General features: G+C 36.5%; 5 protein-coding genes and 1 long non-coding RNA gene across 7 annotated transcripts; 1 reads left to right on the forward strand and 5 right to left on the reverse strand.

Moving 5' to 3' along the window:
* Positions 1 to 8,715: 8,715 nt before the first annotated feature.
* Positions 8,716 to 9,389, reverse strand: LOC110228521. The gene is made up of 2 exons (XM_021026175.1): positions 9,105 to 9,389; positions 8,716 to 9,024 (listed from the first exon to the last, which is right to left on the reverse strand). Exons 1-2 carry the CDS (start codon positions 9,387 to 9,389, stop codon positions 8,716 to 8,718), a joined length of 594 nt encoding a protein of 197 aa, XP_020881834.1.
* Positions 9,390 to 10,185: 796 nt separating this feature from the next.
* LOC9313476 (chaperone protein ClpC2, chloroplastic) lies at positions 10,186 to 12,181 on the forward strand. 2 transcript variants are annotated; one of them, XM_021026067.1, is made up of 6 exons: positions 10,186 to 10,600; positions 10,706 to 10,821; positions 10,904 to 11,023; positions 11,113 to 11,301; positions 11,512 to 11,727; positions 11,827 to 12,181. In XM_021026067.1, exons 1-6 carry the CDS (start codon positions 10,306 to 10,308, stop codon positions 12,043 to 12,045), a joined length of 1,155 nt encoding a protein of 384 aa, XP_020881726.1. In that variant the 5' UTR covers positions 10,186 to 10,305; the 3' UTR covers positions 12,046 to 12,181. The 2 variants fall into 2 exon arrangements, with proteins under 2 accessions (XP_020881726.1, XP_020881727.1); XM_021026068.1 differs by having other exon boundaries at positions 11,116 to 11,301.
* A 1,758-nt stretch (positions 12,182 to 13,939) lies between these two features.
* On the reverse strand, positions 13,940 to 15,489 carry LOC110228474 (ATP-dependent RNA helicase DEAH12, chloroplastic). The gene is made up of 3 exons (XM_021026088.1): positions 14,974 to 15,489; positions 14,206 to 14,891; positions 13,940 to 14,090 (listed from the first exon to the last, which is right to left on the reverse strand). Exons 1-3 carry the CDS (start codon positions 15,340 to 15,342, stop codon positions 13,940 to 13,942), a joined length of 1,206 nt encoding a protein of 401 aa, XP_020881747.1. The 5' UTR covers positions 15,343 to 15,489.
* A 315-nt stretch (positions 15,490 to 15,804) lies between these two features.
* LOC9311801 lies at positions 15,805 to 16,954 on the reverse strand. The gene is made up of 3 exons (XM_021026085.1): positions 16,826 to 16,954; positions 16,336 to 16,536; positions 15,805 to 16,235 (listed from the first exon to the last, which is right to left on the reverse strand). The coding sequence occupies exons 1-3, from the start codon at positions 16,917 to 16,919 to the stop codon at positions 15,952 to 15,954; spliced, it is 579 nt and encodes a 192-aa protein (XP_020881744.1). The 5' UTR covers positions 16,920 to 16,954; the 3' UTR covers positions 15,805 to 15,951.
* A 215-nt stretch (positions 16,955 to 17,169) lies between these two features.
* On the reverse strand, positions 17,170 to 17,991 carry LOC110228475. Its single transcript, XR_002332030.1, has 2 exons — positions 17,652 to 17,991; positions 17,170 to 17,439 (listed from the first exon to the last, which is right to left on the reverse strand). It is a non-coding gene; the product is annotated as an uncharacterized LOC110228475 (long non-coding RNA).
* Positions 17,992 to 19,698: 1,707 nt separating this feature from the next.
* Positions 19,699 to 21,273, reverse strand: LOC110228470 (probable E3 ubiquitin-protein ligase RNF144A). Its single transcript, XM_021026077.1, has one exon. It carries the CDS (start codon positions 21,131 to 21,133, stop codon positions 20,348 to 20,350), a length of 786 nt encoding a protein of 261 aa, XP_020881736.1. The 5' UTR covers positions 21,134 to 21,273; the 3' UTR covers positions 19,699 to 20,347.
* Between the last annotated feature and the right edge of the window lie 364 nt (positions 21,274 to 21,637).

Consider the following 21,637-nt stretch of genomic DNA (forward strand, 5'->3'; position numbering starts at 1 on the left):
GTTTAATTTTACGGGACGGGGTTATATGGTGCAACGGGTTTAGATCAATATTAATATTAAACAATATACTATGGATGAAATCCTAGAATTAAAAATCAAAATTTAATTATAAAATTAGAAACACTAAACAAAATAAACAATATTAACAAAACAAATACAACTTAAAATTTTGCAAAATAATTTTTTAGTTATAAAAAAATCGATCCGCGGTGTACCGCGGGGTAAAATCTAGATTTGGAAGTTTAAGGAAGAAAAATCTATACTAGTATTTTTGCAACACTTTGGTGACGGATGGGTAAAAATGCTTCTGGATTAATCGGATATCCGACCCGTTTTTTAAAATCTTTCACAAAAAAATTGTTGGGTCGGGTTATATTTAACCCAACTCATACACCGGATATTCCATATTTGATAATTTAGATATTTAGAAAATTTGATTAAGATTTATAATTATGATTCTCACATCATCTTTGTTTGATTTGTTTTTAACTGTTTTGAATCATCATATAATACATAAATAAAATAAAAATCAATTTTTTTTCTGCATATACTGTGATTCGAAATTTTAAAAACGGACATATATTATCTAATTGACGAAAATATGTGTTCAACGTTCTACATCGATTAAAATATTTAGACAATGATTCAGAATCATATCATAAATAAGATCAACATTAATAAAGTAAATGAGTTTTTTGGCGGGACGGGTTTGGCTGGACGGGTTTTTGAATCAACAATAATAAAAAGATTAAAATATCATTAATCTGCTGCTTCAATACGGATTAAATCCTTATTTTTTAATACCACTAATATTAGACATATTAAATCAGTCTCATTTAGAAAAGATTGAATAAAACCAATATTAGACATACGGATTAAATCCTTATTTTTTATTTTAAAATTTAATGATTATATATATAATAAATAATCATTAAATTTTAAAATAAAAACAAATCACGGGATGGGTTAAGAAATTACGGAACGAGTTATATTTCGGAAAAGATTTATATGGCGGACGAATTTGAATCAATATTTATGTACCGCTTTAATACGGGTTAAATACTCATTTTATTAATAATTGTCTCGTGGACTCGTGGTATACCGTTACTTAATAACAATTGTAAACTATAATATAAATAAATATTTTATAAGGAGATACAATATACAAAATATTTTTATACTAACTTAAAAATTAAATCATTCCGCGGTGTACCGCGGGTTAAAATCTAGTCTTTTTTTTTAAATAATAGCTCTGCGGTGTACCGCAAGAAAAATATTTCTCCTAAACTGAGGCAAGAAGAAGAAGAAATCCAAATGTCGTTTAAGTGTATATATAGATATACCATTTAAACCTAAAACACAATTAATATACTCAAAACTATTAATATAGATATATGGATGGTACATTTATAAAATAGATCGAAATATTATATTATACTCTATATTAATAAACAAAACTAATTATATTTAGATTTTTAAAAAAAAAATTATAGCCCATGTGTACCGCGGGTTCAAATCTAGTTTTAGTAATACAAAAGAACAAAAAAAAGGCACCCACTAATATTCATGATAATGAAAAAAACAATCCAGAAAATAACAAAGAAAAATTCAAGGAAGAAATAAGAAAAGTAGTATCTCAAAATATAAATATCTCTTTTGGATGGTGACCATAAAAAGAACAATAAACATACGAAAGAAGTCCACACGGCTGTGGTCCAGTGGTAGTTGAAAATTGAGGAAATGTTGGAAGGAACTAACCCCGGTTCGATTTACGCTGGAAACATAAAACACATTTGTGTGGAAAGTTTATCTGGTAGTCCTGTAACAGGCGATCTGGCATTAGTCAGAAAGCATTCCAAACTTTTGGATGGTGACCATAAAAAGAACAATAAAAATACGAAAGAAATCCACACGGCTGTGGTCCAGTGGTATTTGAAAATTGAGGAAATGTTGGAAAGAACTAACCCCGGTTCGATTTACGCTGGAAACAAAAAACACATTTTTGTGGAAAGTTTACCTGGTAGTCCAGTAACAGGCGATCTGGCTACCCCTTAGCATTAGTCAGAAAGCATTCCAAACTCGGGATAGACAGTGTAGTGACCCTTCGGGAGTAGTCCACTCTGAAGCACTTCGGTGCATTTCTACCGGAGCTGACCGGATCAGCCAATAGGATTTATCAAATATATATATATATATATATATATATAACAAAAAGGAAAGGAATATGACCAAAACGAGGAACCAAAAAAAATATAAAAATTGAACAAATGATTATAGTAAAAATGGTAACAAAAAGTTGAATAAATATTTAACATAGTAATTATTAAAAATCATTTATTTTATTTAATTTATAAATTTTATTTTAAATTAATGTTTTATATAAATTTTTAATAAAATGTAGTATAAATTTTCCGTTGAAAGCATTTATTTATTTATTTAAGTACAAATACTAATTTAAAAAAAAGTTATAACATTAATTTAAATTAAAAAATATCATTTAAATTTTTTTATATATAAATATATAATAAAATATGGAAAATATTTCTATATAGAAAAGTAAATATTATCATAAAACTATTTTCAAATTGTTAATAATTAAAAACGAATTTTATAATTTTGTTCTCTTTGTTTCTCTACAATTTTTGGTAGGAACAATTTTGTTCTATTATTTTGTGAAGAATGAAGAGGAAAACTATAGGATCTACATGTCTGAATATTGAACAAAAATTCTTTACAAATGGTAAAAAAATTTGATGAACATGACATTTTTACTCATTCTTTTCTTCAAAAGTGGTTACCAATTGGAGACACCGTATAATTTTTTTTTTCCCTCAGACCAGCAACCAAAGTATTTTATATTGTACCCTCCCAAACGTCATTTTACTGGTTGAGCAATTGACACTTGGTAATTGTCTAATGAGATAAGTCATAAAATGAATATTTGCATAATAAAAACTTATAGAATGAAAAATAGCATAACGAAATAAACAACTATATTCATTTATTTGGATAGTGAGTTTTTACTTATATCTTCTAGGCATTTTTGCGTTTTGATAAATATTATGCAAATTTTATTAGCTAGTAAATTTTTTGCATAATGGCATTAGATTCTTTTATTCCGCCAATATATTTGTTATCAATGGGAACCAAAGATGAATCGAGAAAGAATTATTAAAACAATAAAGGGAAAATAGGCAATCAACACATGCATCTCCAATTTGCGATGATGAGAGCAACCTCTAAGCTTCCATTGAGCTCCGCATGTGTAGCAAAACGTATAGCCACACCTAAACACATTAACCATGAACATAACATTAGTTAATCAAATTCCAAAAAGGATTTATTATAATCATAATTAGCTATAAAATGTGATTAGAGATGATACCTGCAAGTTATTTTAGAGAGTTTGTCCGATAGTTCGATCATGTGTTGGCAACTTCTACATTGATGCCACACTATTGTAGTAGGCTTTGGAAGCGAATTCCTGTATTCGTCGCACGACAAGTTACTATGCCACGGAACTTTGCAATTGATGCAAAAGGGTGTACGACATTTAAAGCAACATCTCCTAACTCCCTCTTCTTCGATAGATTCAAAGAGCTTAGTTTTCGACATCCAAGCCGAGCAACTTGGTTTTGGGCAATGAAATCTGTCCCATTGAGGAATCGAGTCTTGTTTGATCCTTCGTTGCCACATCTTTTGTACTTTAGGTGTCAAAAGATAGGCACAACTTCTAAGATTCAAGTTCGATTTGCAGCCGTAATGAGACATGTTGGTACACTTCTTCCCTCTACTAGTCTCACTTCTTCTTGGGCCATGAGGCCTCTTAGCCCACTTAATTACTTTCTTGTACAAAACACATTAGGTTAAACGTATGTATATCGTCGTCTATATAAGACATTTGGTCTTGGAACAGAATTAATAAGAAGCATATTTTACAAACTCAATCCCTATTTTGACATGGTATCAGAGCAAAAACCTAACTACTAAAAGGTTTTGTGCTTGATCTTGTGATCTCTACTTCCGCTACAAGAAATCACTTCTCTCAAATTCTGTTTATCTTCTTCCTTTGTTTGACCTATTTGTCATCAATTCTTTCTTTGACAAAACACCTTCACGATGAGCACCGAAGCTGCTCTCACCACCACTACGGCACCGGTGCGGCGAACTATCTCGCCATATGACCTAACCTCCAGCGATAATCCAGGCACTTTGATCTCAAAACCGCTTTTGCGTGGTCCCAACTACGATGAATGGGCCACCAATTTGCGCTTAGCTTTAAAAGCTAGGAAGAAGTTTGGCTTTGCTGATGGTTCAATTCCTCAACCTGTTGCAACAGATCCCGACTTCGAAGATTGGATAGCTAACAATGCTCTTGTTGTTTCGTGGATGAAGCTCATTCATGAGAGTATCTCCACCTCTATGTCTCATCTTGACGACTCTCACGAGCTGTGGTCACACATTCAAAAACGATTTGGAGTTAAGAACGGGCAAAGAGTTCAACGTCTCAAAACAGAGTTAGCTACATGTCGCCAAAAAGGCTTACCTATTGAAACATATTACGGGAAGCTTTCACAGCTATGGAGGAGCTTAGCCGATTATCAACAAGCTAAGACGATGGAAGAGGTTCGGAAAGAGCGTGAGGAAGACAAACTTCATCAATTCCTCATGGGTCTTGACGAATCCGTGTATGGTGCCGTCAAATCTGCATTGCTCTCTCGCATTCCACTACCTTCTCTCGAGGAAGCATACAACACTTTGACTCAAGACGAGGAGTCTAAATCCTTGAGTCGTCTGAACGATGAAAGGAATGACGGTGTTAGCTTTGCGGTTCAAACTTCCCCACGAACACGAACTTTCACCGAGAGCAGAGATTCACTTGAAAACAGAGTCTGCTCTTATTGTGGCCGTGTTGGTCATTTAGCCGAAAATTGCTTCAAAAAGATCGGGTATCCACCATGGCTTGAAGAAAAACTACGCAATCGCAACAATACATCTGCTTCACGTGGCAATAATTCAGCAACTGGTAATGGCAGAGGCTCCGCAACTTCTTTTAAAGGAAAACAGAGTGTTGGGCGTGGTACATCTGCAAACCATGTCTCCTCCGGTGTAAGTGCCAACTCTGCGATTACTTCTAATTCTCCATTAACTGATGCCGATCGGGTTGGAATCAGCGGTCTTAGTGACACTCAATGGCAGCAGCTTCGACAGATGCTTGAAGAACGAAATCAAACCTCCAAGGATACTCGTTCTGGTAAGTTTTTCATTGAGTCTTGGATTATTGATTCAGGCGCAACTAATCACATGACTGGAACTCTTGAGTTTTTACGTGATGTATGCGATATGCCTCCTGTTTTGATTAAACTTCCGGATGGAAGGTTCACTACAGCCACAAAACACGGACGTGTTCATTTAGGCTCCACTCTAGAGCTCCATGAAGTTTTCTTCGTCGATGGACTCCATTGTCACTTAATCTCAGTTTCACAGTTAGCTAAAGCAAGAGGCTGCATCTTTCAAATTACTGACAAAGTGTGTATTATTCAGGACCGCATCACTATGACTCTGATTGGAGCTAGTAGGCAGCACAATGGATTATATTTCTTACGAGGAATGGAGACCGCAGCAACAATGACACGAGTGGATTCATCTTCTTCGCAGTTGTGGCATTGTCGTCTAGGACATCCTTCCTTGAAAGCTTTAAAGATGTTGCAGTTTTCAGATTTTAGTAGCAGTGATTTTGATTCAAAGACTTGCGAGATATGTATTAGAGCTAAACAAACAAGGGATCCTTTTCCTTTGAGCAGTAATAAAACTACGTTTGCTTTTGAATTAGTGCATTGTGATCTATGGGGTCCTTATAGGACTACTTCAATCTGCGGGTCTAGTTACTTTCTCACAATCGTAGATGATTATTCAAGGGCAGTGTGGTTGTATCTCTTACCTTCTAAACAAACAGCTCCAATGCATCTCAAGAATTTTATTTCTCTTGTCGAAAGACAATTCTCTACTAAGATCAAAACCATTCGGAGTGACAATGGTACGGAGTTTGTTTGTTTATCATCATTCTTCGCTGAACAAGGCATCATTCATGAGACGTCTTGTGTCGGTACACCACAACAAAACGGTCGAGTTGAAAGGAAACATAGACACATTTTAAATGTAGCTCGTGCACTTCGTTTTCAAGCTCACTTACCGGTTGAATTTTGGAGTTATTGTGCTCTTACCGCAGCTTATCTCATCAATAGAACACCGACTCCACTTCTTAACGGCAAGACACCATTTGAACTGATTTATAATCGCCCTCCGCCTATGAATCACATCCGTGTTTTTGGATGCATTTGCTATGTTCACAATCAAAAGCACGACGGTGACAAGTTTGAAAGTCGAAGTAACAAATCGATATTTCTCGGATATCCATTTGCAAAGAAAGGATGGCGTGTCTACAATATTGAAACTGGTAAAATCTCCATTTCTCGTGATGTTGTTTTTAAAGAAACAGAGTTTCACTTCCAACTCTCCGACATTGATATTTTGTCTTCGTCAGCTCCGGAAGAATTTTTTGCTGATGATCCGTCAAACACATCACCGGTGTTATCCTCCACCACTCAAGAAACTCCGGTCACCACTGCTCCCGCAACTCCGGTTTCAACTGTTGCTCTGCCATCCTCTGTCTTGCCCACTGTTCTCGTTGATGAAAATGAAATTGCTACCACTGATTCTTCTAGTCTCGACGACGACAGTTCCAATATTGAGGAGATCCCTTCTCCAACGACGACGGCATCTGCTCCATCCTCTCCCGTATCTCCGAATTCCTCCACTTCGTCGTCTGATACGGCATCACCAGAAATTGAGGTTCTCGGGAAAGGCAAGCGAGCTAAGTTTCCACCAGTTAAATTAGCTGATTATGTCACCACTCTTATGCATCAACCTTATCCCTCAGCTACTCCGTATCCTATTGATAACTACATATCAAGTTCCCAATTTTCTGAAAATTATCAGGCTTATCTTCTTGCTATCACTTCTGGTACTGAACCATATAGCTACAAAGAGGCCATTTTAGATGAAAATTGGCGCAATGCAGTGACTGATGAAATTGTGTCTCTTGAGGATCTTGGTACTTGGACTGTTGAGGATTTACCTCCAGGAAAGAAAGCACTCGGTTGTAAATGGGTTTTCCGTCTCAAATACAAATCGGATGGTACTCTTGAACGCCATAAAGCAAGGTTAGTGGTTCTTGGTAACAATCAAACTGAAGGTATTGATTATTCCGAAACTTTTGCTCCCGTTGCTAAGATGGTTACAATTCGCGCTTTCCTTCAACAAGTTGCCTCCATGGATTGGGAAGTTCATCAAATGGACGTCCACAATGCTTTTCTTCACGGTGATCTCGACGAGGAAGTCTACATTCAATTTCCTCCGGGGTTCCGACCCGATGATAAAAGCAAGGTCTGTCGGTTACGGAAAGCTTTATATGGTTTGAAACAAGCTCCTCGTTGTTGGTTTGCTAAGCTCACTACCGCTCTTAAAGAATATGGATTCACACAAGACATCTCGGATTATTCTCTTTTTACTCTTGAAAGACAAGGCACACGGCTACACGTCCTTGTATATGTAGATGACTTGATCATTACGGGTACTACACTTGCCATCATCAATGAGTTTAAACAATATCTAAGTGCTTGTTTCTACATGAAAGACCTTGGTGTTCTTCGCTATTTCTTGGGTATAGAGGTAGCTCGGAGTCCTACGGGAATTTATTTGTGTCAACGAAAGTATGCCATCGACATCATCTCTGAAACCGGCTTACTAGGAGTCAAACCAGTCTCTCATCCCTTGGAACAAAACCACAAGCTTGGTTTAGCTTCTGGTGATACCATCTCCGATCCTGCTAGGTATCGTCGTCTTGTAGGAAGGTTGATTTATCTTGGTACTACTCGGCCGGAACTGTCATATGCCATACACATACTCTCTCAGTTCATGCATGATCCCAAATCCGCTCACTGGGAAGCTGCCTTACGTGTTGTTCGCTACCTTAAATCAAGTCCTGGACAAGGTATTCTCCTTCGCGCAAACACGACTTTGGTTCTAACCGGTTGGTGTGATTCTGATTTTAGTAAATGTCCAATGACACAACGATCTCTCACGGGATGGTTTATTCAATTAGGAGGCTCTCCTATATCATGGAAAACAAAGAAACACGATGTTGTTTCACGTTCATCCGCCGAAGCCGAGTATCGCGCTATGGCTGACACTGTAAGTGAGCTTCTCTGGCTTCGCGCTCTTCTTCCTGCTCTTGGTATTAAATGTGACGCACCAATCACTTTGTACTCAGACAGTCTCTCTGCTATTAGCTTGGCTAAGAATCCGGTTTATCATGCTCGTACTAAGCATGTTGGTAGGGACGTTCATTTTGTTCGTGATGAGATCATTAATGGTACAATTGCTACGAAACACGTCAAGACGACGTCGCAACTTGCGGATATCATGACAAAAGCTCTTGGAAAACGAGAGTTTGAAGCGTTTATTCTCAAGCTGGGTATTTGCAATCTCCATACTCCAGCTTGCGGGGGGGTCTTGGGCCATGAGGCCTCTTAGCCCACTTAATTACTTTCTTGTACAAAACACATTAGGTTAAACGTATGTATATCGTCGTCTATATAAGACATTTGGTCTTGGAACAGAATTAATAAGAAGCATATTTTACAAACTCAATCCCTATTTTGACACTTCTATATGTGGGTTCAAGCAATCCACGCAGAATTGATGACGGCATAATGCAACGGAAAACATCTTCTCAGCTTTGATATTATCATTGAAACAGATACCGCAAGTGTTCTTATGAGCAGCAGGCATACGTATGTACGGTATGTTTATTGATTCCATTGCAAGCTTGTAACCTAACTTAGATTGATGGTTTCCAGTCACAAGAATAGGGATGCTAGATGTCAATTGTTGTCTGATACGTTGCACATCATTCATTATCAAGGCGATGTTCTCTTCCTCAGGCGCGGATCTTTCCATGACCTAAAACATTCAAGGCAAAAAAACATCAATTACGAGACTGAATGAAAGACATGTGAAACTTATCAGCCAAGAAAACTTACCAATTCAAAAATCTGATAATTATCAGAGTAAATTGTGATATGATTGATCCCCAAACTCACAGCTTCTGTTAGTCCTCGCTTCAATGCTATAAGCTCAGCCTCCAAAACTGTATTGACAGAGTCATGAAGTGATCTCCTCATCTGAAACAAGAAACTATCATCCTCTTCTCTGCAAATTGCAACCCCAAATCCCGCCAATAACCCTGTTGTTTCCTCCCTTAGGAAACCCTTGAAGTAAAAGGTTGGAGGATTCAGAATTGAAGTCTCCCGGCAGGGCCGGCCCATGGGTAAAGCCCATGAAGCAAGGGCTTTAGGCATCAAATAATTATAAGTAGTTTTAGGGGCATTAATTTTTAAAATGTTACTGTGGTCTAGTGGTTAGATTGAAGTTTATTGTTGTACAGGTCACGGTTTCGAATCCCATACATATTAGAACTTGTATTTTTTTTTAATAACAGCTTTTGTTAATGGGCCAAAAATTTTTTTGCTTTAGGCACTCAAATAGTTTGGGCCGGCCCTGTCTCCCGGTGAGGGTTTTCCGGCGGGTTTTGGGCCATCGTCTTCTCGTACTAGAGTGCCTTCTTTCTTCATATATATATGGTGCAGCATTATATAGCTAGAGCAGAGGCGGCGGCTCGTGAGAATATGACATAGTTGTTGGAAAGTAACAAAGTCTTTTTATATAGGGATAGGGATCGAAAACCTAAACGCAAAAAGGGTATTAAATTTTAAGACTTAAAAGAAAAAAAACCTAAGAAAATAGAAAATTAAAATAAAGGAAAACTTGTCGGGCAAGTTTGTCATTGGAAGGTTTTTGATTGATTGTTTTATGAAGCCACTTTTAAATAAACTCTGATTTACGTCTTTTAGCATTTTTAAAACTCCAATTTAAATTTATTTTAAAACTAGTAATTTTAAATTTTAGCATTTTTTTAAAAAAAGTATATCATAAGGAACAATCAATCAAAAACAATCAATCAATCAATTTTAGGGTTCCTTATACTTTTTTTTTTTAAGGTTGTGTATACTTGAATCATAAGGAACCCTAAATTTTTAACCTAGTTCGAATATGAAACCTGTTTCGAGAATTCAGAGCTTCTCAGGGTTTAGGGCTTCCAGAGATCTTACGGCAAGGCCTGGTCAAGATTTCGTTTTAATCTCAACCTGAAAAGCAAAAGCTAGCCGATGCATACCCAAATCGATGTTTGAGCGTTTTACCGAAAGAGCAATTAAGGTCATTATGCTGGCTAAAGAGGAATCTCGGAGACTTGGCCATAACTTTGTTGGGACTGAGCAGATACTGCTAGGTCTAATTGGGGAAGGGACTGGGATCGCTGCAAAGGTTCTTAAATCCATGGGGATCAATCTTAAAGATTCACGTGTGGAAGTGGAAAAGATAATTGGAAGAGGCAGTGGATTTTGTGCACTGGAGATTCCTTTAACTCCTCGAACAAAGCGTGTTCTGGATTTGTCACTAGAGGAAGCTCGACAACTTGGTAAGGATCTTTTGCTATTTATTAATATTTAGGCTTGGAGCTTGTTATGTGTTGTTCAAGACATAAGCTTACTTCACTCTTGTTGCTATATATTTTAAATTCTAGGGCATAACTACATTGGTTCAGAGCACCTTTTGCTTGGTCTACTTCGTGAAGGGGAGGGTATTGCAGTTCGTGTCTTGGAGATATTGGGTGCAGGTCCTAGTAATATCCGGACACTGGTAAATGCACCTATTCTTGTTAATGTTATATCTTAGTAAACCAATTCTTGATTACATTTAGGGATACATATATCATTTGCAGGTTATACGTATGGTCGGGGGAAACAATGAAGTCACATCAAGCGTTGGTGGAGGAAACATCGGAAACAGAATGGCAACACTAGAAGAGTATGGGACTAACTTAACTAAATTAGCAGAGGAGGTAATAAAAATGTGTACTCATCTTGAAGAGAGTGTCATGTTTATGCTTGAAAGTTTCTGCTGATAAATTTGTTTTTTCTCTTTATATGGCAGGGTAAACTTGATCCGGTTGTTGGAAGGCAGCCACAGATCGAACGAGCGATCCAGATCTTGGCTCGAAGAACTAGGAACAACCCGTGTCTTATTGGAGAACGTGGAGTTGGAAAGAGAGCAATAGCGGAAGGACTTGCACAGCGAATCCCTAGTGGTGATGTTCCTGAAACAATCAAGGGGAAGACGGTAAATAATCTCCCATTGGATCATTTGTAATGAACTTAAGAGGCTTAGTTAGAGTGCACAAATATGTAGTATGTTTCAAGTAATTTACTTCTACTTTTTATGACGGTCTTGACCTCGTCCAATTCTTTCTTTCCTTAGCGTTTGAGAGAATGTGGCGGGGAATAGCCGTGATCAATGAATGCACAATTTTACTTGTATTTTTTTTGTCAGGTTATAACCCTTGATAAGGGTCTTCTAGTGGCTGGAACAAAATACCGTGGAGAATCCGAGGAAAGACTGAAGAAGCTTATGGAGGAAATCAGGCAAAGTGAAGACATAATTCTGTTTATTGATGAAATGCACATGCTCATTGGTACAGGAGCCGCTGAAGGTGCGACCGATGCTGCTAACATCTTAAAGCCAGCTGTAGCAAGAGGTGAATTGCAGGTAAATTTTCTCAATTCTTTTTATCATTCTAATGATGTCAAATGTCAATAAATAGAACCGGAAACTCAAGTTGTACGATGTTTTTTTTTACGGTTGTAGTGTATTGGTGCAACAACATTGGATGTGTACAGGAAGCACATTGAGAAAGATCCTGCATTGGAGAGACGGTTTCAGCCTGTGAAGGTACCTGAACCAACTGTAGAAGAAGCTATACAGATCACTACTGCTTTAGCTAAAGGCAAAGAAGTGAGCAAAGCCGATAATGAAGCAGAGGAAGGAGGACCTACTGTTAAGGAAGCCGATAATCGGGCTGAGTAAGTGTTACTGAATTGAGTCTCATTTTATTCGTATTTGTATTTTTATCTCTTTGTTTATGGATATTGAATCATTGATTGATCGGTAACCATAGAGAATTTCCCACAAAAAATGACAAGATTTGGTTAGAGTTCAATGAGTTATGAGTGTCAAATTTCATTTCACAAACATGTTTTAATGAAACCCTACATTTAGAACCTAGCTCCCAGACCCTCCTGCGACGTTGTTTTCTTCGTTACTGAAGGACCTCGTTCTCCATTGTTTGGCTGGTGTCTCGAGATTCTATTGTCCAACTCTATCTTTAGTCTCCAAGTATTTCCTATCTCTCATCGCTTCGCCTGAGCTCGAGGCCACACGATCACGCAACAGAATAACAGAAGATTACCTCTACGTTTGCTTAGACCTAAAAAAACAGCCCTAACCCTAGCTGGTTCACTCACACCAACATATTTCTATGCTTTTATAGCCAAAAAAGAAAGAAAGAGATGAGTATATTGGTGAATGATTTGTTGTGAATCATGTACATAATTTTTTTTTTTCTTCATTTACATAACTTAATCAAACATTAATGTAGTTGTATCTAAAAAAATCAGGTGTGTAAGAACATAAACGTCAACACTGCTTGTGAAAGAGTTTCTAGTTGAGTTGGTAATATGCTTACTAGAACTCTTGCGTGAAATGATGAATGTTCTCAAATTGTTGAATAATTTGTTGTTCCTTAGTTTCCACTTCTTGCTTCTGACACAATATTTGACATAAAACTAATTTGATGATAATACTTCGTTGGTAAGAGAATTAGATTCTGATTTCTTAGAGATTTTAAAATTATCCTTGGTTTAGAAATGTGTGATATGAGAACAAAGAACTAGAATGTAATGTGCAGAGAAAAGTAATAGAGATAAGAAGTTGATAAGTTTATTCACAAGAAGTATTAACATTGAAGAAAAATAAACTTTTTATTAGATTTAAGGTAATCTTTTAATATATACATTATTATTTTATAACATATGAATTTCAATATATATATATAGTTCAAAATAAATGTGAACTAAAGATTAAAGAATAAATTAAGAACAATTCTTGTATTCACCTTTAGGGGTGAACCCTTATATTCCAAGAAACAATCATAATGCAAGCTTATAACTGGGAAACGAGCACTAGCGCAACTCAACATTGAGACCATACCAATTCAAGATATTAAACCACTCGTCCTCTTAAATGTTGCTTTCTTCTTCTTTGCTGCCATTAATCCTGGTAATGGAAAATTCATCACCGATGATGGTGAAGTCAAACTTAATTGATTGCATTAGTTTTATACTACTTACAATGCATATGATTCTTGTACTTAATTAATTGACAATAACTGACAACTCAATCAAATAAAATAAGTAAAAATAAAAATTGACAACTCCATCTTCTTCGTAGGAACATTGATTTCATGAGTTTTACCAAAAAACAAACAAAAAAACACATTGATTTCATGAGACTAGACACATGAAAAGAGGGTCAAAACAACATAATTACAAACCCAAAACAAGAAGCATACATAATCCTATACAAAGTGATTGCATTCACGTGATCCTATATATTCAAATAATGATTGGTTAAACTAATTAAAGGGGTGAATATAAGAGTTCACCCCTAGGGGTGAACCCAAAAATTGTTCTTAAATTAAACTCCAGTATTTAACGTTGTAATGTGCTTTTGATGCGGCTTAAGTGATTCTACTAATCTCTATAGATTTTAAGAGCAATAATAGTACTGAAAGTAAATATAGATATAAGGAAAATCCAAAGCCTCAGAGATGAAATCTTAAAATTGTCAAATTTAATAAAGAAATATTGTAAGAAAGAGATGGAAAAGAGAATTAAAACACCTATTAATCTATGTGTTTGGATTAAACACGACGACTAATTGAGCAAATAATCATTGAAAGAAAAAAGAAGATAAAACCGGGAACCAACACATCCGCCACCATTTGGCTATGATGACGGCAACCTCCAAGCTTCCATTGAGCTCCACATGTGTAGCAAAACGAATAACCACACCTATACATCAACCATGTATATCACAATGTTAAATAGCCGAAAACATAATCAAATTCCAAAAATGGTTTATAATCATTCATATATAATAGCTATAGAATGTGATTAATGATGATACCTGCAAGTCACATTGATGGTTTTATGCGTTTGTTTGATCATGTGTTGGCACTTTTTACATTGACGCGATATTGTTTTAGGATTTAGACCCAACGTCTTGTATTCCTTGCAAGACAAGTTACTATGCCACAGAACTTTGCAGTTAATGCAAAAGGGTTTGCGGCATTTAAAGCAGCATCTCCTAACTCCATCTTCAGTAGACTCAAAGAGCTCGGTTTTCGACATCAAAGCCCAGCACCTTGGATTTGGGCAATGAAATCTGTCACATACAGGAATTGAATCCTCTTTGATCCTTTGTTCCCACATCTCTTTTAGTTTAGGTGTCAAAAGATGGGCACAACTTTTAAGAGTTAGGATTGATGTGCAGCCATAATGAGGACATCTCGGTACGTCTCCCTCGATTAGCCTCACTTCTATATGTTGTTTCATCCACTCCACACCGAATTGATGACGACATAAAGCAACGGAAAACATGGGTTCAGGTTCGATACTAACCCCGCCGCAAGTCTTCTTCTCAGTAGGAGGCGTACGTATGCCTATTAATTCCTTTGAAAGCTTATACGCAAACTTGGCTTGATTTTTAGTCACAGTAACAGGAATGCTAGATGTCAGTTCTCGTCTTATGCGTTGTACATCATCCATTAGCAAGGCGATGTTCTCTTGCTCAGGTGCGGATCTCCTCATGACCTAAAACATTCAAGGCAAAACATCAATTACGAGATTGAACCAAAAAGATGATGTGTGAAACTTAACATCCAAGAAAACTTACCAATTCAAAAATCTGAAAACTATCACAGCAGATTGAGATATGATTGATCCCCAAACTCACGGCTTCGGTTAGTCCTCGCTTCAGTGCCATAAGCTCAGCCTCCAAAACTGTAACTTTGGAGTCATGAAGTGATCCTTTCATCTGAAACAAGAGATAATCATCCTCTTCTCTGCAAATTGCAACCCTAAATCCCGCTGATAACTGAGCAGATGTTTCCTGCCTTACCAAACCCTTAAAGTAAAGATTGTATGTGTCAGAATGGAAGTCGCCCGGTGAGGGTTTTCCGGTGGGGTTTGGGCCATCGTTTCCTTCTAGAGTTCCTTCTTCCTCCATGTATTTGTTGCACATACTTAAAGATTTATGACTCATAGTTTATAGAGATTAGATCAGAGGCGGCTCCTCAATATGACATAGAATAGATTAGGGGTCTCTCTTTGTATATCTAAACTTAAAAGGAAATTAAAAGTAATTAAGAAAGAAAGAGCCTTAGCAAACAGAAATTAAAACTTTTTATATAAAAGAAAGGAAATTAAAATAAAGGAAACTTAACGAAAACGATGAAAGATAGAGAAAAGGAAACTTGTCGTGCAAGTAATACTAATTTCTCCAAAGACTAAAGAAACGCATAATTGTTGTAGAAGTAAGAATTGTAAACGTTTTAATTTTTGTTTTTTTTTTTTTTGGTAAGACGTTTTATATATTAGTATGACTTATGAGGTCTCGAGATCAACTTGAACATACTTCTTTTCTCATTCGGTATTTTTTTTTTCTAACAGGTTGACCGTTGACCACCGCTTAAGGTAATTTTGTTTTAGAAAAAGGAGAACCGAATTTTAACAAAACAAATATATATGATTTGGTCCGGTTTGGGTAAATCAATATACATTAAAGCTAACTCGTCAAACATCAATGATAAGAAAATAAAAAGACAGACTCTTGCAAAAAAGCAATGCAAACTAGAGCAAGAACGGAGCCAAACTAGAGCTTCACCACAGAATTCTGGATGAGAAGGTCTTGTCCAGCTAATAGACCATTGCAAAGCCCGATCTCAGTTAAAGACAGAACCGATCCCCTTGGAGGCTGTGCGATGAGCACTTTGAACCTTAATCTAGATTGCAATATATTAATCACCCTGAATAATTCATCAAGCCCCGAGATGTCTCCGAGGATTAGTACCAAAGTAAATGGACGAAAACCACCATTGTCGATAGCAAGAATAAAGAAGTGCATCAGATAGTAATCAAGTCTGATACCTCTATCTCCTGAAAGAAACCATACATATCAACAAGATATATCAAGGTACACGACATGCACAAAGGTTTAAGAAGAATTAAAGAAAGTGTTAAAAGTGTAAAAGATTACCTGGGAGGAGACTGACAGGAATCGTTTCAAAGACTTCCACCAAATCCATATTCAACAAATTGACATAAGGTTTAATATCCACAGGACCAAAAAAACCATTATTCCTAAGGACCTTTTTGATATTATTGAAAACATCACGAACTTTTAAACTAGCAGGGATGGGGCATTCATGGACGTCCCATAATACGGATATAGTACCCGCTGTAAAAAACGGAAAACGCATAATCAATTAAAGAAAAACTTGAATACAAGTGATTAATTTACTATAACAGATCCGCTGATTTTAGAAGATCGATTAGGTGAATATTACTGAATCAGATCTACATAGGATGGTTTTAATTCATCGACGTATCCATAAGAAGGTAAACGTAAAGTATATAATCCAGATCTAGACAGTTATCAAATAGGCAAAACAACAAGCGGATCTAATGCTTCTTCGAAGAAATATAGGGAAATTGCGGTAAACAATTTCGAGAGAGAGAGGTCTTACTGGCGAAGAGAGAATCGCTACGGACGGAGAAGCTGTTTTTAACTAATTGATCGAGAGGATTATGATCTACTGGTTGGGGAGAAGGTAAAGCCATTTTCGAATTAGATCTCTGGCTGCGGAAGAGTTGGGTTTTATCAGTGTTCTAAAAAGCGGTCTAGGCGGTCGCCTAGGTCCCGACTAGTCGCTAGGCTCTCATGCGACGCCTAGATAACCGCCTTGACCACCTAAAATTACATTGATCTTGTTTAATGTGTTTTTCAATTTCAATTAGAGTTTTATTTGTATATATAGTTATAAATATTCATATATTACTTAATATAAATATGATTAAATATTTTATCTAGTTTTTTTTTTTTTCGTCTGAATTATTTCCATTAGATTAACCATAAGAGAAATACAAGGTAGAATACTAAGCCGGTGGAAAACATAAATATCCCCGGAAAACTAAGCCGGCGGAAGACAAAGATATCCCCGGAAAACTAAGCCCAAACAAGGGAAGCAAACTAGAGTAACAAGGTACAAAAAGCAAGAAACACAAGGAACCAAAGATCTAAAATTGAAACTCAATCCATCATATCCCGCAAAAGTCCCATAGAAACAGTTTGGCATCGGAGCTGCGCCAAGAAACATGAGCCTCGATAAGAAAAACCAAGAGCACAACAAGCAACAACCCGACAGAACAGAGAGCGAGACCAATCCGCAACAGAGCCCAGCCATAAACACCAACACGTCAACTCCAGAAAGATAAAGAGCAACGACGAAACTAAGCTCAAAGAAACCCTTGAAAACGACTGAGGAAAAGTCAAGAAGGAACACCAACACTTACACGCGGACAAAGCGAACCAATCAAAGCCATCTACAGACAAAGACCGGTCACGACCTCGCAAGAGAAGCATTGGAGAACGACACCACTGCTACGCCTTGAACCCAACCACTAAAACCAATAAAGAGTTTCAGAGGAGAGCTAGTAGATGCACCTGCAACGATGAACCATCCGAGTGACAAACCCAAGCACGAACCTAGCCCACCAGAAACCACACAAAATCGAGAGGAGACAATCAATGCATAAGATCTAGGAACCCAAAACAGAGATCAAGAGCCATCAAAGGACTAAACCCGGAAAGCATAGCCAAACCATACAAAAAGCCGAAGAATAAGACCCAATCAAGCCAAACAAAACAGATCTCTGCGCCAACCAAATGTACTAACCCAACAACACAACAACAAAGAGAATATTTTTGTTTCTAATTTCATATTTTTTAGTTTTATATAGATATTTTATTTAACTTTTATATATAATATCATATTTATAATGTTTTATGTTATAAACGTCTAAACCGCATAACAAATCGCCTAGACCCCGATTAGGCGTTCTAGGCGCTAGGCACTGGATCACCGCCCGTTTAGCGCCTAGCGCTTTCTTGAACATTGGGTTTTATATAGCTGCAGAAGGGACCGACTCTCTAATTAGGGTTAGATCTAACCTGATTTTCAGCCGTTGGATCTCAGTGGTTTCCTTATTTCGATTTATACATCGAAAATAATGAGGGTATTTTAGTAACTTTGAGTCTATGAAAACATGACTTGTGCTGGACCAACCAAACTATTTTTACAGCTCTTTTGTTTGTGACAGACGGCGGAGCTCATCGGAAGATGAATTCTAGAGAAGCTTATCTTGAATATTGGGCTTTATTTATGCCGAGGCCCAATTAAAATTTGTCACATAAATTTCTTTGTTATACAAAACTTAGAGCATCTACAACGGTATAAATGTCGGGTATCTTAGCAAAATCTTAGGATTAAAAAGTGATTAAAATTAGGGTGATTTTGCTCAGAGACAAAAATGGGAAGAGAAATTAGGAAAACAACATTATATCAAATGGTCGGTGATGAGGAAAATAAAAATGGGTTTATGACTCGTAGAGATTAGATCAGAGGCGGCTCCTCAATACTGTATATAACATAGAATAGATTAGGGGTAATTAAGAAAGAAAGAGCCCTAAGCAAACAGAAATTAAAAACTTTGTATAAAAAAAAAGGAAATTAATAATTAGGAAACTTGATGACAAAAAAAAAATAATTAGGAAACTTGACGGGCACGTAATTAATGTAGAAGTAAGAATTGTAAGGTTTTATATACATTATTATTAGAGTCAATTAGCTGTATGCTAATTATTTGAGAAATAATTAGGTTTGGCATACACAAGTTTTTTTCTTTGCAAAACAAGAGAGAGAAATCTTTGGTTTCAAAAAAGTCAGACGAAAATACCCCTGAAATAAAATGCGGGAGTTTTCCCTCAGAGAATTTCGTAGGGGACAGGGATATCATGCAATATTCTGTGGGTCCCCACTTATTTAATGCTCGCAGAGATAGTGTGTTGCAACCATGATACGTATCATGATATATATGTGTTTATCCGATACACGCAAATCACGGCGGAACCTACAGACTTATAGAGCTTGGCAATTCTCTCTGCCCCAAGTTGCTACAGAAGTAGCATTAAATGCAAAAATAATTATGGCAAGACAAAAAAATCACAGCTACGAGATATCTTACCACGATATCTTTCTCCCATCCCATTATATGCTTTCGTGTCCTGATATATATGTTCGTATCACGTTATACGTTTCCAACAGAGAGAAACGCAACAGAAATCAATAAATGCAAAAGAGAAACTGTCGCTTTTAACAAATATCAAACGGCACATAAGCCGAGGGTTTCGTTTCGCAATTATGTCTGGTGCAACTGCTAGACTCTACAAGCATAGGGGTATAATGGTCTTTTCAAGACAAACCAAACACACACATTATTTACGAACGTGCCACTGCTCCTTTGACTTAAATACTTCTCAGTCTTAAGGTATGCAGTGTAATTACTCTTATTATTATGAGGTCTCGAGATCTACTTGAACATACTTCTTTTCTCATTCGGTAATTTTCTTTCTAACAGGTTGACCAACACCGCTTAAGGTAATTTTGTTTTAGAAAAAAAGAGAACCGAATTTTAACAAAACAAATATATATGATTTGGTCCGGTTTGGGTTAATCAATATACATTAAAGCTAACTCTTCAAATATCAATCTATCTGCCACATATAAAGAAAGCGAGAAGATAAAAGACACTAATCAAAAACTTGTCTAATTGTATATATGAAAATATTCCTTATAACATTAAAGAAAATCCGAAAACCTTGCAGAGGTTACATCAGAGTATTTCGTTACAACTATGAAATCTTTGTATTAATGCAAAGACAAAGACTATAGACTATAGAGACTATAATAATCAGCATAACTGGGGATAGGGGGAGAATCAGATAAACCACCATCAACAAAAAAATCATCCCAATCATCTTCATCAGTACGTCCATCACCATCATCAAAATTACCTTGGCCAATACGTGGACAACCCGTAGGACAAGTCACTTGACACTTCTTCCATTCAACTCCACATTTGTAGCAAAACTGATATCCACATCTACAAAAGCCACAACGATATTATATTAAAACATAAACATTTAGTCTCTAATTATGTCTTAATTGATTTAAATATGTATACATGTACCTGCAAATCATGTGGTTGCAGCCTTGATTAAGCTCAATCAATTGTCGACACTTGACACATTGACGCCAGTTTTGGTCGTTTGCTAGAGACTTTAGCTTCAAGTCATCAACTAGAGGGTCAGGGTGAAGTTTTTTGTACTCAGCACATGACAAACCTGAATGCGATGGTACTTTACAATCGATGCAAAAGAGTCCAGAACATTTGATACATGCCCGATCATTGGATTGATCATATGGAGAAATCTCGGTTTTGGACATCAACGTTGAGCAGTTTACATATGGACAATAGATTCTCTCTGCGACAGGAATGGAATCCTCTTTCACCCTGTATTTCCACAGCTCAATTACTTTAGGTTTCAAAACCTTGCTACAACTTTCAAGACTTATATTTGACTTGCATTCAAAATCAAGGCATGTGGGCACAGTTCCGTTTCGCAGTTTCACTTCCACAAACTGATTAACACAAGGATAGCAATGACGATGAAGGCATTTATCGATAACGAACATTCGATCGGCCTTGGTTTCTTCTTGACAAATGACACAAATTTCTCCCTTCACCTTCGAGGCGCTGCTGGTTTGAGAAACAATTGCCTCTCTTGCAAGTTTAAAAGCAAACTTGATATTGTTTTGAGCAACCAGCATAGCTTTACTATAATCAAATTTTTTTCTCAGACGTTGGACTTGTTCCAATAGTTGTTGGACAACTCTTTCCTGATTAGGATTACATTTGCCAGTTATTATCTGCATTGAAAAGTGAGATTCATTCTCTTGTTAAACCAAAATATGAGAACATCATAATCAAAGTCATCATGACATATCAAGATATTATATAGCTTCTCTTTAACATTCTACAATAAGAAATTCTTTTGTAGTTAGTTCACAATAATCTAATTTAATTGCTAAACATAAGACAGAATTAATACTGTTTGAATAGTTTAGAGATCGTAGCTGAAATTGCACTACTAATTAATTAAACCATTAACCAACCAATTGAAGGTCTCATGAATAATTTAAAGTGCATATAAACTCAATAAGCAATAACTAAGTAAAGAAAAACACTTACCTTTTGGTAAATCTGAGAGTCATCAAAATAAATCACAAGCTTTCTGATTCCTAAATCGAGTGATTCACTTAACCCACGAACCAAAGCCCTAATCTCAACTCTTACGTTGTTGATTTTGGCGTCGTTCACTGGTTCCTTTATCTCAAACAACAGTTCATCATTCTGATCACAAATCGCAACTCCGAAAC

This window comes from Arabidopsis lyrata (genome assembly GCF_000004255.2).
Source record: "Arabidopsis lyrata subsp. lyrata unplaced genomic scaffold ARALYscaffold_5, whole genome shotgun sequence".
NCBI classification, from domain to species: Eukaryota; Viridiplantae; Streptophyta; class Magnoliopsida; order Brassicales; family Brassicaceae; genus Arabidopsis; species Arabidopsis lyrata.